The 20,174-nt window shown below is 33.2% G+C and overlaps 1 protein-coding gene across 3 annotated transcripts; it reads left to right on the forward strand.

The window, feature by feature from the left end:
* Positions 1–15,918: 15,918 nt before the first annotated feature.
* On the forward strand, positions 15,919–19,593 carry LOC131047230 (protein neprosin). 3 transcript variants are annotated; one of them, XM_057981089.2, is made up of 7 exons: positions 15,919–16,094; positions 16,173–16,259; positions 16,686–16,883; positions 17,673–17,834; positions 17,980–18,033; positions 18,131–18,280; positions 19,071–19,593. In XM_057981089.2, exons 1-7 carry the CDS (start codon positions 15,951–15,953, stop codon positions 19,467–19,469), a joined length of 1,194 nt encoding a protein of 397 aa, XP_057837072.2. In that variant the 5' UTR covers positions 15,919–15,950; the 3' UTR covers positions 19,470–19,593. The 3 variants fall into 3 exon arrangements, with proteins under 3 accessions (XP_057837072.2, XP_057837073.2, XP_057837074.2); XM_057981090.2 differs by having other exon boundaries at positions 16,689–16,883; XM_057981091.2 differs by lacking the exon at positions 16,686–16,883.
* Positions 19,594–20,174: the final 581 nt, after the last annotated feature.

Here is a 20,174-nt window from a genome sequence, read left to right on the forward strand (position 1 = left end):
ATTCTGGTGAAGAACATTGTAAGACCTTAACCAGTCTGACCTTAACTGGTCTAGTTTCTATTCTACAGATAGTGACTTGTGAGTTCCATCTCATTGTGGTTTTTCCCATTTGGGTTTCCACGTCAAATATCTTGTGTTATGGTTGTATTGCTTTTGTGGGTGAATGCTTTATTTGCATTTTGGTTTGCTTGTATGATAACCAGTTTGTTTGTTAAGCTGTCTTATCGGTTTATCTTTAGACTATTTAAGTGTTTAAGTGCAGTGTTTTTTAGTATACTAATTCACCCCCCCCTCTTAGTATTCATCACATCATACCATCAGTTAACATATACATCAAAATAAATCATATTTAAAATTTTAGCGAGAAACTGATAACACATAACTTGTTGATCAATTTTAAAATATTTATATTATTTATATTACATTCTCATGATTCCATTACATTTCTTATACATCTTGTTTTTGCACTCTCATCCTTATCAAGAATTCATTTATTGTTACATTCTATTCTATCTAATACATATATTATCATATCGTAATGTACCCCTTAAAAATTACATCTTATCCTTTTAGGTTTCCTAATCTTCCTAAGCTATCCAAACCATTATTGTAGTAGGATTTACTATATTGTAAGTTTATTTTATCATTTTTCCTACCAATAATGAGTTTATATGTGTTATTATGTTCACAGATTCATATTATATCTTAATAGGGAGGCTTTGGTTGTTTGACACGAAGGACATGTATGGTGGGAAAAAATAACCTTTATACCATTGCAAGGAGTCACAATAACTATATCTTGAGTCCATTAATATTAAATGGAGTGATAGATAGTAGTCCTCTATAACACATTTGAGATTAAAAAATGTATTTTTAGATAAAGTCCAAGGAGATGGAAAATCATTTAAAATGAATGATATTCCAAAGAATATGGATAATTTGTTGGTGAGCTAAGACTATTTTAGGGAATTGTCAAAAGTTTGTACACTAAAGGAGACAACTGATGCACATAAGAAAGATCAACTAAGAGGTCAAATAAGGTTTGAATAAGAATTCTAAGGGTCATGAAAGTGTGGACGATAAAATTTTGAGACCATGTAATATTTTAAGAAATCTCATGTAAACATATTGTAAGTTAAAAATACCCAAAAGGGTGGCCTGTCAATGGGCCTCTTCAGGTTAATCCTAAAGGGTAGACCAACTTGAAGGAGTAGTAGGAATGTCCAAATCTGGGTTGGATGAACGTGAATTTCAATGGGAATCCAAGGGTAATCTTGGCTCGTCAAGTGTAGGGTTTGTTACTAGAGATTCATAGGAGAACCTTCTAACAATTGGCATGAGATGTCTCAGTGATGGAACCAATAACAAGGCATAAGCTTAGTCTTCTTGGGGAGCTATTCAAATGGCAAGAAAATTAAACATCAATTGCATCCATTTGGAGGGGGACTTGTTAATTGTGTCTAAAAGGTTTCTTTGTTGTACTAATGTAGTAAGTTGTTTTAATACAATGATTTCTTCCTTAAAAGTTTAACTTTTCTTTCATTTTATTGTTGGTTGATCATTTTTTTTATCATTATCTATAATTATACTATGCAATTATTTATTATATAATTTTTCTCTTCCTCTTTACCATCATCCTCTTTTGCTTCTATGATTTGCTTGTTCTTGATTGCATTATTTCCTTGGTGGGTGATTACCACGAGCTTCTTTTTTTGTATTTTGTATTTTTATTAGATTTTTTATTAGCATTGTGTCAGCTATCTGATTACTAGTTGCATCTTATTTCATGACCCATTTTCTCATAAATCCTTCTCTAGGGTTGGACTTCAATGTGATAGGCCAAAGATACAACATCTAAATAGGTATCAAAGTTCCTCCCATCCAAAATAGCCTAATTTCTCTATCTAATTTGGAGACGAATGATTTAAACCTTCTCTTTTCTATTAGGGATTTCTCCAAATTTTGGTAGACTTATTTAAGTATCTCATAATATTATGTAATTGTCTCTCCCTCTTCTGCACTAGGTCCCTCATATTTCTTACAATTTTTGATGATACTTGTGGGGCACGTCAATGTTTATCAATAAATCCTTATTAATTTCATCCCAATATTTGTCATGTTTAGGATATACTTTCCTACGCTAGTCGAGAGGATCCTTCTATAAAGATCCTACAAAATCAACTAATTTGGTTTTATCTTCATTCTTTTCCTTTCTTTGCATAAGGGTTTCTAGCATAAGAATTTACTTCATAGACTTAGTGGCATCCTTGCAAAATATCGGGATCTTAATCGAGGGATCCATGGTGTGTTCAGTAGTATGTAAAAATATTACAATGGGGAATACATATGCATTCAGGCACACTGCCTAGAGCTCACTGCTCAAAAGACGTTTTTCTGAAAGGCTACAACCCTCAAGGAAGTCTCACTGACTTACAACAAGCTTCATACTACAATCTAGAATAAGTGAACTAAAAGAATAGCATCTCCAAATGCCTGATTATAGTTCCGGTTAAGCATAGTTGTCTACTCTGCAACATCAATCTCACCTCATACTCAATACAAAATGATAAATTACTTTTTTGCACATACACCATTCTCTGATAATGCAGACACAATACCAACACCCAAACTACATGAATAACTCACCTATATATACAATTCATCAACCTTGATAACAAGGTTGGCTAAACCCTCAACCCTCAATTACAAAATTACATCCCACGATACAAAGATAGACCACCAGACCAATATAATGATTTACATAGAATAGCATGGTCCTAATTCAAATTCCCAAATGATCAACTCCACTAGAAATCACGCCAAGATCAACCGCAACACGCTACACCACCAGAAATACCGCATAACATGAAACTCAATACTAGTTAATGAAAACCACCAAGAACTCTCACAATGATCAATGAAGATCACCAAAACAAATAGGAAATGACTAGGAAACACCACCAAGCATGTTAGAATCATCTGGAATAATTGCACCAACACCACTTTTTAAATCTTCATCGATCAACATCTAGAAACTCAAGAACACAACCAATCAACAACTGTCACAAAGAAAGATAACTTGTGGATCACCAAATTAAGAACCATTTGAAATGAAGATACAAACAACCATCTAGAACAATATGCCAAAGTATCAACACAAGATCTGATCACACCAGAATATACCAGAGGAAATATCAACCTCTGCAAAATAGTGATCAACAAAACCAAACTACAAAACCAGATCATAAAATTTTGCCAATAACACTGGAATAAATCACAGGAATATATTGACATCAATGATAACAACATATCCTAGTAGCAACACTGATCAACCATATCCAATCATATCCCCCTTTGGCATTGACGACAACACATGAATGTGAAAAACAATCAATGCAAAGAAAGAAGATATAACCAACAAACTCCCCCTAAGAATAAGACAGATAAAGCGGTTTTCCACATGACATCTCTCCCCCTTTGACAACAATGCCAAAGAGCTCAAATCAAATAACCAAAATTATTCTCCTCCTTTGAATATGAAACACAAATCTCTCTCCTCCAAAAACACAGAACCAAGTCAACAAACTACTCCAACAGAGGAGCAACACCAACTCATCAATCTGGATAAAAGAATAAAGCTTTGAAATCCACCTAATCAAAGCAATTCAATGCATCGAGTTCTCAGTAGGTGGGGTGGATACCCCTAACTTGTTTCTCAAATAGAAAAATGTATCTGCGAGAAAAGGCTTAGTGAAAATATGAGCTATTTGTTCCTTTATAGATACATACTCTAGCTTCACCTTCTCCTCACTGAATTGCTCTCTCAAGTAATGATATTTGATTGACACATGCTTAGTCTTTGAATGTTGCACTAGATTCTTTGACATTTTGATAACACTGGAATTGTCACAGTAAACAACAGTAGGCTCATCATGAATAATTCTGATATCTACTTCATAAAAATGTACCTTTCAGATGGGAGGACAAGTGTGCAGAATCATTCCACTAGCTCAAGCAATATCTCATGAATCCACCTATTTTAGTACCACCAATAGGAGGAAATCTACTTAATCTTTACATATCAGCAATGAAAGTATCACTGGGGAATTACTAGGACAAGAGGAATCAACAAGAAAGGAAAGAGCCATTTATTACATTAGCAGGAACCTGAATGGCTATGAAATCAATTACACTTTCATAAAAATGCTTGCCTAGCTGTAGTGTTTGCTTCCCAAAAGATGCGACACTATATGTTATCTCATACTATTAAGCTAGTGGCAAAGATTGACCCACTAAAATACTTACTCAACAAAGCCGCTCTCATAGGGAGGTTAGCAAAAGGGGTCATGATCCCAAGTGAGTTTGAGATTCAATACACAGAATGAAGGGCTATCAAAGGACAAACAATAGCAGATCAACTGGATGAAACACGCTTGCCAAACAAACACCCACTATAAGTGGAATTTCCAGATACCGACGTCCTCACTATTACACTAAAGCAATGGATCTTATACTTTGATGGATCCTATACACAACATGGATCAGATGCTGACATCTTGTTCGTCACTCCAGAAGGACACACAATTCTGAGATCCTATAGGTTTATGTTCCCATGCACCAATAATATTGCTGAGTATGAAGCTCTAGTGATAGGTATCAAAGCAGTCGTGGAGAGGAAAATCATAGAATTGAGAGTCTATGGGGACTCTCAATTAGTTATCAATTAGATCAATGATGACTATCAAACAAAAGATGATAAGATGATGCCTTACAAATGCATGGTGGATGATTTTAAGAAATACTTTGCACACATCACATTTGAGAAGATTCCAAGGATAGACAACAGAGTTGCTGACTCAATGTCCACGATTTTCTTGCTCCTACAAATTATAGATACACAAAATAATTATGAACTCCTAGAGGAGCAATTGTTTTCCCCAGCCTATGACAATTTAGAATCCCAAGTCATCTGTGCCCTAAACGGTTTTGATTCCTCCCTATACGGGAAGATGTATGCCTACCTCAAAGATAATACCCTCCCACCAGACCTATCTCGTAACAAAAAATGAAGCTTTATATGACAAACAACCCACTATACCTTAACCGCTAATACACTTTATCGCTGAGGTCTTGATGGTACTCTTCTTCAATGCCTCGATCATAATGAATTTGACTTTGCCTTACATGAGCTTCACAAACGTATTTGTGGCACACATTCAAGTGGTCCTACTCTTGCCAAGAAAATTCTAAGGATGGGATATTATTGGCCAACAATGGAGAAAAATTCCTATCAGTTTGCTAGGAAATACCCTAAGTGCCAAATTCATGGTAACCTCATACATGCAACGGCACAAGAGTTGCAACCATTCATTACATCGTGGCCTTTCTACCAATGGAGACTTGACCTAGTGGGAAAGATTCATCCTTCCTCATTGAATGGACACGAGTTCATCATCACATCCACTAAGTACTTCACCAAGTGGATTGAGGCAGTTCTAATGACTACAGTTACTGACAAACATATATCTTCCTTCATCTTGAATTACCTCATTTGTCGGTATGACATCCTTAGTTCCATTATCATAGATAATGAATGACCTTTCAAAAATCAAGATGTACAAGAGATTTGTTAGCGATTCCATATCCAACATTTCTTTTCAACACCTTATTACCCACAAGGGAATGTCCAAGAAGAGGCCCCTCAAACAAAACAATTATAAAAATACTCAAGAAGACAGTGAATGACACTGGTAAAGATTGGCATGTCCAGTTTAATCCAATCATAGACATCTCAAATTATTTCTATATATCATTGACAAACTTCATGCTGAAGTCATCATCACCACCAAAGATATAATCATCAACAAGGAATTCAACAATCAAGATGTTATCATTTTCAATATTGAAATACAGGTTACTGTCAGCAACACCTTTAGTAAATCCCAATTTCAACAAGTATTTATCTAGTCTAGCATACCAGTCTCTAGGAGCTTGTTTCAGTCCATAAAGAGATTTCTTCAACTTACATACCATGTCTCGATCATTTGACAATGAAAATCCATCAGGCTTTTCAATGTAAACTTCTTTCTCTAGATCACCATTCAAAAAGGCTGATTTGACATCCATTTGATATACCTTGAAATCTTTATAAGCAACATAAGAAAGCAATAGTCTAACAGCTTCAAGTCTAGCAACCAGAGAAAAATTCTCCTCATAATCAATTCCTTCTTGCTGTGAATATCCTTTGTAGACTAGTTTAGCTTAATTTCTGATAACTTCATTGGCTTCATTCAATTTGTTTCTGAATACCCATTTAGTACCAATAACATTCTTATCCTTAGGTCTAGGCACAAGTTCCCAAGTATTATTATTTTCAATTTGATCTAGTTCTTCTTCCATAGCTTTCATCCAATTTTGATCTTTAAAAGCTTCAACAACATCTTTAGGTCCAACTTTAGAAATCAAACATACTTCTTCAGCAACTAACCTTCTTCTAGTCATCACGCCTTTCTTCTTATCACCAATAATCTAATTTTCAGAATGATTCAATCTTACATACCTCGGTGTCTTCTGATTGTTCCAATTCTCAGGTTCCTAAACATCCTCACTGACAACAACAACATTCAAATTAACAGTCTCTATCGGATCATTTTGCTTAGGTTCTTCAGGCTGAACAAGAGCTAAAACAACATGTCGACCATCATCATAACCACATGCTCTAATCTCCTTCCCAAGGTTCTCATCCAGCTTCACATTTGCACTCTCAACTATCTTTATCAGTCTCTTATTATAGCACTAGTAGGCTTTTCTCTTAGTTGAATATTCCAAGAAGATACCTTCATCACTTCCAGCATCAAACTTTCCTATATCCTCATCTCTCTTGATATAACATTTGTTACCAAATACTCTAAAATATCTTACAGTAGGAACATGACCAAACCATAACTTAAAAGGGGTCTTACCGATATCACCTTTGATGTGAACTCTATTGAATGCGTAAACAACAGTGCTAATGGATTCTCTCCTATAGATCTTCAAAATATTTCCTTCAATTAACATAGTCTTTGCAGCATCCAAAACAGTTATGTTCTTCTTCTTAACAACTCCATTTTGTTGTGGGGTTCTAGGAGAAAATAATTGTCTTCTAATTCCATCCATCTCATAGAATGAATTGAACTCATCAAATAATAATTCTCCACCTCTATCAGACCTCAGACATTTCACCTTCAATCCAGACTCAGTTTCCACCTTAGCTTTGAATATCTTGAATTCATCCAATGCTTCTAATTTCTCCTTAAAAAAGACAAACCACGTCATATTGGAATAATCATCAATCATCAACATTAAATATCTATCACCCTGAACACTTCTAACATTTGTAGGACCAAATAGGTCAATATGCACAAGGTCTAGTAGTCCATTAGATGTATACTATTTGCTCTTGAAAGAAATTCTTGTTTGCTTACCCAACTGACATTCCTTACATACCGGATGATCAGACTTAACAATCTTAGGCGGATCTCTAATAGCATGTGTAGAACACATCTTAATCATTGAATCAACTTTTACATGACACATTCTCCTATCCCACAACCAACTCTCATCTATCTTAGCGATCAAACAACTTTTCTCACTAGCATTCAAATTAAAAATGTTACCTTCAATCTTAGTCCCAAATACAATCTCTATATCAGAGGCATTCAAGATCTTGTATTTACCATACTTGAATTGTAGATCATAACCCTTATCAACCATATGTCCAACACTCAAAAGATTATGCTTCAAACCTTCAATATAGAAGACATTATTATTGTTATGCTTACCATCAAGAGAAATAGAACCTCTCCCTCGGATTACACAGGCCATGTCATCTAAAAATATAACTATTACACCATCATACCTTTCCATGCTTACAAATTTTCTTTTATCACTAGTCATATGATGTGAGCAACCAATGTGAATCACCCATTCATCCTTTTCTTCTAACTTAGTTGCCAAATCTTTTTGCTCAATAGAATAGCTAGTGGAACCAATATGTATAGGTCTATCTTCTTTAATGGCAATAAACACAACTTCATCCCCTTCAAATTCATCATCTGTAACACCTTCATCTGCAACATAATTACAGTTCTTCTGGTTCCTAAAATTTCGGTTAGACTTATAAGGCTTATCATACTTCTCATACTTCTCATATCTATCATTCCTATCATGCTTGTCAAACTTATCATGCTTGTCATACTTAGCCATTCTCTCTGGGTAGCTAGAAGAAAAATGTCCTATCTTATTACAAGAGAAAAAGTTCAAGGGCAACTTTCCATCATACTTATCGGTACCTTTAGGAAATCTCTGGGTAATCAGTGCTTCAAGCTCATCAATATCTCTCTTGCTCCTCAATCTCTTTTCTCTCTCTCTCTTTCTATCTCTCTCATATCTGGACATTCTGCACTCATTAGGATCATACTTTTGTTTATCGAAAACAGTTGTAGATGCTCTGAATGCAATCTCTAGGTAATCAGTGCTTCAAGCTCATCAATCTCTCTCTTGGTCCTCAATCTCTCTCTCTCTCTCTCTCTCTCTCATATCTGGATATTCTGCACTCATTAGGATCATACTTCTATTTACCGAAAATAGTTGTAGATGCTCTGAATGCTATCTCAGACTTTCCATGTGATTCTCCAAACTCACTTAGCTCAAATGCAACAAGATTTCCAACCAACACATCTCTTGTCACTGTAGTCACACTTCAGCTTTCATCAATAGTAGCAACCTTATGTTTATAAGGAGGAGGCAAAGATCTCAGCACCTTGGCAACACTTTCATCTTCCTCAATGCTTCCACTGACACATCTGATACCTAGGACAAGATCATTCACCTTAGCCATAAAAGAATGTATTTTCTCATCATCTCCCATCTTCAATGTCTTATATTTTCCTTTCAAACTCTGCAACTTAGCAACTTTCACCTATTTGTCTCATTCATATAAGATCTCAAGCTTCTTCTAGATCTCATGTGCTTTATGAAGTCCCATAACATTTGTCATCTCTGAATCAGTCAGGGCACTAAGAAATGCTTCCTTCTCTTTGATGTTATATCCTGCTTCCTTAACCTCATTCGAAGTAGATGGTCCATTCTGAGGAACTACATAGACATTGTTTGTAATCCTCTAGTAATCTTCTCCAAGACATTTTAAGTGCACCTCCATCCTGTTCTACCATATAGTATAGTTGCTTCCATCAAACCTCAGATTGTCTTTCTTGAAAAGAATACCTTGAGCTGCCATCTCGTATCTCCTCAAGTGATTAAGCTTCTACCGGAGGATCTAGCTACAATACCAATTGTTAGTAGTAGCCAAGAAGGAAGACTGAGAGGGGGGGGTGAAATAGTCTTCACCAGAATATAAACTTTAAGCACAATAATAGATCTACGAAATTATAGCAATAAATAGATAAACATGATTGACAACACAACACACAACATCAAGATTTTTGACATGGAAAACCCGGTTAAGGGAATAACCATGATGGGAACCTACCCATAGTAAGAAGATAGTCTGTAGTAGTATGTGAAAATATTACAATGGGGAATGCACAAGCATTCAGGCACATTCCCTAGAGCTCATTGCTCAAAAGATATTTTCCTTTAAGGCTTCAACCCTTAGGGAAGTCTCACTAACTTACAACAAGCTTCAGACTACAATCTGGAAGAAGTGAACTGAAAGAATATCATCTCCAAATGCCTGGTTATAGTTCCAGTTAAGAACAATTATCTGCTCTGCAACATTAATTTCACCTCAAACTCAACACCAAATGATAATCACTTGTTTGCACATACACCACTCTTTGATAATGCAGACACAATACCAACACCCAAACTACATGAATAACTCACCTATATATACAATTCATCAACCTTGATAATAAGGTCGGCTAAACCCTCAACCCTCAATTACAAAATTATATCACACAATAAAAGGATTGACCACCAGACCAATATAATGATTTACATAGCATAGCATGGTCCTAATTTAAATTCCCAAATGATCAACTCCACCAAAAATCATACCAAGATCAATCACAACATGCTACACCACCAAAAATAACATAACACGAAAATCAATACCAGTTGATGAAAACCACCAAGAACTCAAACAATGCCAAAACAAAGAGGAAGTGACTAGGAAACCACCAACAAGCACATTAGAATCATCTTGAACAGATGTACCAACACCACTTTTCAAATCTTCATTTGTCAACATCTAGAAGCTCAAGAACACAACCAATCAACAACTGTCACGAAGAAAGATAACTTGTGGAGCACCAAATCACACACCAACTGAAATGAAGATACACAAGACCATCCAAAATAATATCCCAAATTCTCAACACAAGATTTGATCACATCGGAATATACCAGATGAAATATCAACCTTTGCAAAACTGTGATCAACAAAACCAAACTACAAAACCGGATCAGAAAATCTTCTCAATCACACTGAAATAAATCAAAGGAATATGTTGACATCAATGACAACAACATATCCTATTAGTATCAATGACAAACCATATCCAACATTACCAACATGGCTTCTCCTTGTTAGGGGTGAAAAATACCATATTTGGAGTACGTATCCAAGTTGAAGTGTATTTTTTATTCATTTTGAAAATTATGTTTGACATAATTCTTAATCTTGTGGAATTTTATTAACCCAATCTAGTTTTATTTTTTATTTACTACTTGATGTTGAAGATTATTGGTTGTTGATCTCACAACAATGTGTCCCACTCGTAGGACATCCTAATTTTTTTTTTCTAATAACACGTTTTTTAATAAAACTAATGATGAAAGTGTGGAGGGGTTCCATCTATAAATATTTGATTCAATGGGTTGGGTCAAACCCTCTTCGATAGAGCAAAACCCTTAGACTTTATCAAATCCTCAAAAGAATCTTCTTTGTATCTATTAAAATTCTAAGAAATAGTAAAATTTCTCCATGTTTTGGAAGATAAAATAAATTTAATTAGAAGTTCCATACATTGTAATTATGTAGACCTTAGTATTTTAAGTTTCCAATTATTATAATGTGTATTATATTTTAAAAAAAATCATAATGTATGTAGGTCCACTGCAAAAGAATTAGTAATCTATATTCAAGACATAAGGAAACATAACAAACAATGCTAGAAATATTTTTATAATTAAGGGTACCGCATTAGTGTGTGTGATAGTTACACAATAGATATATTAAACCCTAGTATAAGGCATCTTAGATTGGAAATTAACATAATCTAATAGGAGAGTGGAGGCACACCTTGATATAAAATTCTATTTTAGATTATACAATATTTAGTGCTAATAAGTGGTGTAAGAAATCGCATTCTAGTTGTGCCCTACACATTTAACACAAATCCTCCATCCATGTTTTATGCTACACATAACAAATTGTTGCAGCTAGGTTTTATTATTTTGAAGAATTATAACATAAGGCTAAGGTATTTGAAGCTCTACAAATTAAAGATTCCATATAGAGAAATCTTGTAAATGATTAACATTAGGATAGAGAACAAGTGCAACATTTGTTATGCTAGCCATAAAAATGACAATAAGGCTTCATCATCTATATGTTGTTTAGTCACTACACAAGTTCTACCCACTATAAACCTAGTCATCTTTTGAAACTATCATAAATTATGAATGGAAAAATTCTTAATTGCATATAGTTTATATGGAAAAAACATAATTAAGAAAAACAAATAAAAAAATCTTCCATAGATGCTGCATATGGCTCAACTATTGAGTCAATACCAATAGTCATGATAGCATTTGTATATTTAGGTCATAATATTTTAAATGGTATAGTACTATTAATGTTGAAGGAGAACATAATAGTTGAACAACAATTAGTTATAATTGAATAAAATGAGTCCATTGCATTAATTTAACAACAATTTATGTGATGTCTCATTGACACATCAATTAAATGTGACTTAATGCACAACTATTGATTCCTATTTTACTACTATTGGTCAATTTTCTTAGAGGTCTATTATAATATTTGAACAGAAAACAAGTTGATAAGGTAGGTTTAGTGATTGCTAGCAATGATGAAACAAAATATTTGAATAATTCACATCTTTAATTATTTGAAGATATATATTTTTTTTGATGGAGGGTTTTATATCAAGCCTAGATTCATTTAGCTACATGACACAAAAGCATAAGCCATACGTTGAGATCTTCAATTAAGAGACAATGATTGAGAGGTAATCATATCACCAAATTCATCCTTGACACAATCACAATTTCATTTGTTATGGTGTGAGGGCCTTGCACTCGGCAAGAATTGATATTTGATGCTCTCATTGAGAACCATTCAACTTGACCAACAAACTAAAAGCTCATTAAAGATATAAATTTTTAATACCAACACTACATAAATAAATCCAAGTACATAAATGAAGAAACTAGGTGTATGACATAATGTGAGTTAGGACTATTACTCACATACTTATATTTAGAAATACTTATGTAAAAAATACTCACAGATATATTTATCCAAAAATTTATTTTATTTTTTCATTATTTCATTTAATCACATTATTCATTCTAGAACTTTCTTTCCACCGATCTCTCTCTTGTTTCTTTTTTAAACAGCTTGTAAGATGAAAGTCACGAGAACCAACACCCCGTCGCATTAAAAGTTTCATGTTGTGTGGACAAAGCAAGTCTACACGTGATAAGCGGAAAATATATGTATTTTCTGCGAAGACAGAAAACATTGAAACGATAATCGTTTAGCAGTGAGAACAGAGCACAATAGGTAAACAAGCTTAGCCCATTTCTCGAATTGAAATCAACACAGGAAGTCACTAAGAAGGGAGGCTAGACATTGAGTCAAATTTTTAAAACTCTTCTCCCGTTGGCAATATGAGTCTTACGTTTTTAATGACTTCAATATTATCAACATGGGTTTCCTTGCTAGTGGTGGCAACTACCATATTCCATACAATTTATTGAATTTTTTTTAGCATTCACTTAAATGAATTCCACCAATCATTTGATCTTAATTAAGAAACACAAACGAAAAATTGTTTTATAGATGGGGCAGAGGGTACTAGAACTAGTGATAGTACTTGTATATTTAACTTCTAATACCTTGAATAATATAGTACTATTAGTGTTGAAGGAGAACACAATGGTTAAACACTCATTAATTATAATCGAATTAATCATGTAATGTCTTATTGAAACACCAATTAAACATGAGTTGATGCACACCTATTGATTTCTAACATGCAACTATTGGATGAAATTTTTTAGAGGTAGATTATAAACACCTAAACAAGAAATATATTGATAAGACAACATTTAATGAATCATAACAATGTTGAAATGAAATATCTAAATTGTTCACATCCTTGATTACTTGAAGATATAATTTTTCTTTTGATGGAAGGTTTATATCTAGCCCAATTTTATTTAGCTACTTGATACAGCGGCACAAGCCATAATCTTAAACCTTTTCAGTTAAGAGCTAAGGATTGAGAGATACTCATTGCACCAAAGTTGTCCATGGCACAGTCATCGCCTCATCTGTTATGATGTCAAGGTCTTGCACTCAATACGTGTTGATCTGTGATAGAATCATTCAAAACCATTCAACTTCACCAAAAGACTAAAAACACATTAGAAACACAAATTTTAACTACCAACAACAAATAAATAAAATTAAGATACTCCGTGAAACCAAACTAGGTGTGACATAATGTGAGTCAAGCATTGAGACTATTATTTAAGGAGTTCCCTAATATGAAATGACGATGGAATGGACAATTGTAGTGTTATGTAAAATGAAAATCACAGGACCCAACAGCCGGTCGAATTGAAAGCTGTGTTTCTACGGAGATGGAAAAGGGCGTCATCAAGGCATTTCAATTTTAAAGACAGTCGACTTATTCAAACTCTTTTCACATTGGCAAAGGCATTCCTTTGTCGTGCACGGCACTTCAACTATTTGTTTGGAAGGGAGAAAAAAAATTACGCGTAGGGCCATTGACCTAGACTTCCTAATGCGGCACGGTAATTGCAGAGAACCACAAGACCTAATGCTTCTGATTACTACTAACTATCTTTTGAGTTACAACTATTTGCTATTATTAATTTTGTATGCTTTATGTTGTAGATTGATTCATTAGCAAAATTGCTATTGACTATTCAATCTGATGATGTTTGTAAGTCTTCTTAAACAAGATAGACTTGAGAAGATTCCAAGGATAGACAATAGAGTTGCTGACTCAATGTCCAGATAGACAAAATAATTATGAACTCCTGGTGGAGCAATTGTTTTCCCCGGCTTATGACAATTTAGAATCCCAAGTCATTTGTGCCCTAAACGGTTTTGATTCCTCCCTATACGGGAAGATGTATGCCTACCTCAAAGATAATACCCTCCCACTAGACCTATCTCGTAACAAAAAATGAAGCTTTATATGACAAACAACCCACTATACCTTAACCGCTAATACACTTTATCGCTAAGGTCTTGATGGTACTCTTCTTCAATGCCTCGATCATAATGAATCTGACTTTGCCTTACATGAGCTTCACAAACGTATTTGTGGCACACATTCAAGTGGTCCTACTCTTGCCAAGAAAATTCTAAGGATGGGATATTATTGGCCAACAATGGAGAAAGATTCCTATCAGTTTGCTAGGAAATACCCTAAGTGCCAAATTCATGGTAACCTCATACATGCAACGGAACAAGAGTTGCAACCATTCATTACATCGTGGCCTTTCTACCAATGGAGACTTGACCTAGTGGGAAAGATTCATCCTTCCTCATTGAATGGACATGAGTTCATCATCACATCCACTAAGTACTTCACCAAGTGGATTGAGGCAGTTCTAATGACTACAGTTACTGACAAACATATATCTTCCTTCATCTTGAATTACCTCATTTGTCGGTATGACATCCTTAGTTCCATTATCATAGATAATGGATGACCTTTTAAAAATCAAGATGTACAAGCTACTTGATACAGCGGCACAAGCCATAATCTTTTGATGGAAGGTTTATATCTAGCCCAATTTTATTTAGCTACTTGATACAGCGGCACAAGCCATAATCTTAAACCTTTTCAGTTAAGAGCTAAGGATTGAGAGATACTCATTGCACCAAAGTTGTCCATGTCACAGTCATCGCCTCATCTGTTATGATGTCAAGGTCTTGCACTCAACACGTGTTGATCTGTGATAGAATCATTCAAAACCATTCAACTTCACCAAAAGACTAAAAACACATTAGAAACACAAATTTTAACTACCAACAACAAATAAATAAAATTAAGGTACTCCGTGAAACCAAACTAGGTGTGACATAATGTGAGTCAAGCATTGAGACTATTATTTAAGGAGTTCCCTAATATGAAATGACGATGGAATGGACAATTGTAGTGTTATGTAAAATGAAAATCACAGGACCCAACAGCCGGTCGAATTGAAAGCTGTGTTTCTACGGAGATGGAAAAGGGCGTCATCAAGTCATTTCAATTTTAAAGACAGTCGACTTATTCAAACTCTTTTCACATTGGCAAAGGCATTCCTTTGTCGTGCACGGCACTTCAACTATTTGTTTGGAAGGGAGAAAAAAAATTACGCGTAGGGCCATTGACCTAGACTTCCTAATGCGGCACGGTAATTGCGGAGAACCACAAGACCTAATGCTCCTGATTACTACTAACTATCTTTTGAGTTACAACTATTTGCTATTATTAATTTTGTATGCTTTATGTTGTAAATTAATTCATTAACAAAATTGTTATTGATTATTCAATCTGATGATGTTTGTAAGTCTTCTTAAACAAGATAGACTTGGTTATAAATATACATCTCTAGATCTATTTTATTGGCATTGGTGATAGCTTACAGACTAGTATTCGGTTTCACAAATGACTTTTCGTATGCTCCATCTGGTTTTAACTTATGTGCTCTGTATGCCATTTGTGATCTTAGTATCCCCAGCTGAACTGGGCCAAATGAGCATCCATAACTATATCAATTATGTTAATCCACCGGCTGTTCACAAGTACAAAGTAAGCCAATCTCTTTTTTATTTCAATTATTTTTTTCCAGTTATAACTAGGCATAAACTTATTTATTTTCTTATGCAGCATGCCAATGGAGACAGCATACTCTGTGTCAAATTTACTGATCAAATTTCCCTTCGGCCTGAAAAGCAACAATACGGGTATGATAAGGTAAGATTTTATAGTCTTTTTAGAAAGAAGTCACTTTCAGATTGTGGTGAGGATAACGCTTTCTAGTGTCTTTCAAGATAAACTGTTCGATCATTTAAACTCTGTTCAGATAAAATATTAATGTATAGGATTGAAAATATAGGTGATAAATTAGACTCTATAAATTAGAAATTCTACCTCATTTAATACTTACGATTTCATTTTTTAATTTCATCATATAGACCGGGGATAAAGGTTCCAGTCCCGAATAAGATGGTTCAGTTTTATAATCTACCTTTGAAATTTTCTTTTGAAGATCATTGCTTTTTATGGGTAGTCGAATATAATAATTTATTAGTGTTTTTTTTTATAACACAAGTTTCCATCGGCTCTATATATTATCATTCAATTGTCGGTATATTATTAATTTAGACTCTGCAACTGTAGAAGAATTCAAATATAGGCTGGAGGGATACTCAAGCAGGGGAATCCCCCCCAAATATCTCAGGCAGTGGATTTGAAAAAAGGTGTCCTGAAGGAACAGTCTCTGTCAGGGAGATAAAGCACGAACACGTAAAAAGGGCAGGATCTGTAAATATGTTTTTGAGGAGAAAAATGGTAGAATCTTCGAATCAGGTTCATGACGTACGTTCAATGAGAATTTTTATTTTTATTTTTTCCTTTTTTAAGAGGAAGTAGTGAATGTCAGGTCAAGCCAAACAAGATGATCCTGGTAAAAAAACATAAAAAATATAAAATATAGACTTTAAGTTTTTCGAAATAGTTTTTATTGTTATTGATATTAGGATTTAGTTGTGTATATAATGGTACATTTTGAATATATGTTTTCAGTGTATCAAATTATTATATTACTACAAAGATTAAATTGTTTCATATTTTAGTCAAATTTATTGATTCATATTTCATATATAGTAATTCACATGAATCTATTTTTCATGAGAATCAATGGTCTACTTTGGAGGTATTGTTTAGAGTGTGTCAAATTATGACATGACTTTTAGCATTAGATTGCATAGTTTTGGAATCAACCTCATTTACGCAGATTTCATAAACAATAGTTCATGCAAACCCATTTCTCTTGAGACTAAATGGTATACTTAGCACTCATTTTATCTAGGCCAAGCCTACTTAAGTTGAAGTGGTACTAGGATGGGTGACCTCTCGAGAATCTCATTGTTTCAATCATATGAAACATCACCTAGACGCAATGCGTGCTATACGAACCATTCATTAACATAAAAGATGAGTTTATGTGAACTACTACTTATGAAATATGAATCAACAAATTTATTAAAAAATTATGCAATTGTATATAAAAAAATACTTCCTACTTACCAAAAAGTTGTTAAATATAAATTTCTCACTAAAATGCAATTTACTTTTAAAGCCATGACGTTTCTTGTTATTTTGAAGTATGCTGTTCTACAATATTCTTCTGATGGAATCTATAGCGCACAAGGAAGGTTTAATATATGGGAACCATACGTGGCACCTAATGATTTCAGCCTTGGCCAAATTTGGCTTGTCCAAGATCAACGACTTCCAACAAGACAAACAATTGAGGCTGGTTGGGAAGTAAGTATTATATAATGTATGCGTAGGTCATTTATAAAATTCTACTCTATTCTAAATTTAAATATAATCTAAATTGCTAAAAGCAAAAAAAATCACAACACAAAAATCTTATATTGAGATATATGATGTTATAATGTAATTTCAGGTCTACCCAGCTCATTATGGTGATTCTCGACCAAGATTGTTTGTATATTGGACGGTAACAGTGCAATTTGACTATAATGATATTTGTCTTTGTATCCAAGTTTAAGATATATAAAGTTTGTTCATAAACATATGTTGTCGTCTTGATGTAGAATGATGATTACAAGTCCACAGGCTGTAGGAATGCGGAGTGTCCAGGATTTGTGTTGTCCAATGGTGCACAAAACTATCTAGGCCAACCCATAGATCAAGTATCTGAGGATGGAAAAGATCAAATTGACAAATTGATAAGCATAAAAAGAGTAAGTGATAGTTTTAATAGTATTAAAATATATTTCATTATTGATTGTCAATAGAGAGCACTTATCCTCATCTCCTACATATGGATTTTATGGTGGAGTATTAGTCTAACCCTAATACCATGTTTTTATTTAGAATTTTCTTAAAATTTATGTGAGAAATAAAGAAAAACAATATGTAAGTAGTGATGAACAATACTTTCCAAAAGTACATATAGTATTTTTTTATATTTAAAATCTAATATTAAATTTTCCTTACAAAATTATTATTATCAATAGTGAAGATAATCTGTATAAAAAAAATATTTTCATAGATTTAAACATATATTCTTTATTATAAGAAACTTATAAATATATATGTTAAGCTATTTTTACTTATTGGTGCTATTTTCAATTTGCCTACTTACTATTTCTTAATTTTACTATCGTAAGCACTTTGTATATTGAGCTTATGGCTTCAAAACCTTTTCCTTGCTTATATAATAAAAATAAAATTTATGTATATAACATAGTTATTTGTAATTTATAATTTATATTATAAAATATATACATTTATTACTAGATAAATTTAGTTTTTATAAAAAAAAATATATTAAATCTAAAATTGTAATTTTATAGATTATAGTGATAGAAAATACTAATTTATTTAAATGATAATTTTGAATGTTATTAGAGGGATAATTTAGATCTTGTATGTTAAAGGGATCTAAGTGGCATGATAGGACTTATTTTTCCTCCTATCACAATTGACTATTGTTTTCAATAAACTAACAACAATGCATTTAATATGCAGGAAATTTTGCAAGGTGAAGCAATATGGTCTTTATATATAGAAGATAATGTTGTGGGTTATTGGCCTGGATCCTTATTTAGTTCATTGGCTGAATCAACCAATGTAGTGCAATATGGAGGGGAAGTTTTGCATTCTACTAATGATATAGGAACCCCATTCTCAAAAACACATATGGGCAGTGGTCATTTTTCTCAAGAGGGCTTCTCAAAGGCAGCTTATATTAGGGACATCCAAATGCACAACTCTAATAATGCTCTTGTGTATCCTCAAGAAAGCATTATAGTTGGGAAACCACTTTGCTATAATCTAACTCTTGGCATTGACAATACCAATTCTGAATGGGGTCACTACATGTTTTTTGGAGGCCCTGGGGGAGATAATCCTAGTTGTCTCAATTAATTATTAGTTATTGGAAAGGTACATATCATTTATGCATCTATGCTTTTATCATGTAAACTATTTGAGATAAATTTTCAATTATATGTGATATTTTATTATGAATATATTATTAAATTAATATGAATATTTTGCTAGTAGCTTATATTTTTAATCAACAATTCATTTATGAATTGGTTGTTTTGACTTATTGAGGTTCAATTGAAAATAAAATTATAATTTATTAGTAAAATTATGTACCAATTTAATACTAAATGATGAATTATAAAGTTTAAAATCAAGAAAATTGGAAAAACTTATATAATATAAAAGTTTAATAGTGTTCCAAAATTATATTAATCTTGTATTTAATCATAACCTTAATTGAACCATAGCCCTAATTGAACTTTGACATGTGTATTTCAACCCCAACCCTAATATTAGTCCTAACACTAACTAGTGTTCAATTAGGGTTATAGTTCTATCAAGGTAAGGGTTTGGTTTAAGGTTTGAATACAATTTAGTGTTTTAAATTTATGTTGTTAACTATTTAAAATATTATTTGATTACATTATTTGATGATTTTATTGATTCAAATAATCTAATTACTTTGCATAATTTCTAATATTTAGTGATTTTTGTTTTTTATTGGAAGAATAAAGAAACACATTATTTTGGCCGAAATATTATAGAAATGTTTTTTATCTTTTAAATTTTTTTGATAGAAGA

The sequence above is a fragment of the Cryptomeria japonica genome, chromosome 7, assembly GCF_030272615.1.
Source record: "Cryptomeria japonica chromosome 7, Sugi_1.0, whole genome shotgun sequence".
Lineage (NCBI taxonomy): Eukaryota > Viridiplantae > Streptophyta > Pinopsida > Cupressales > Cupressaceae > Cryptomeria > Cryptomeria japonica.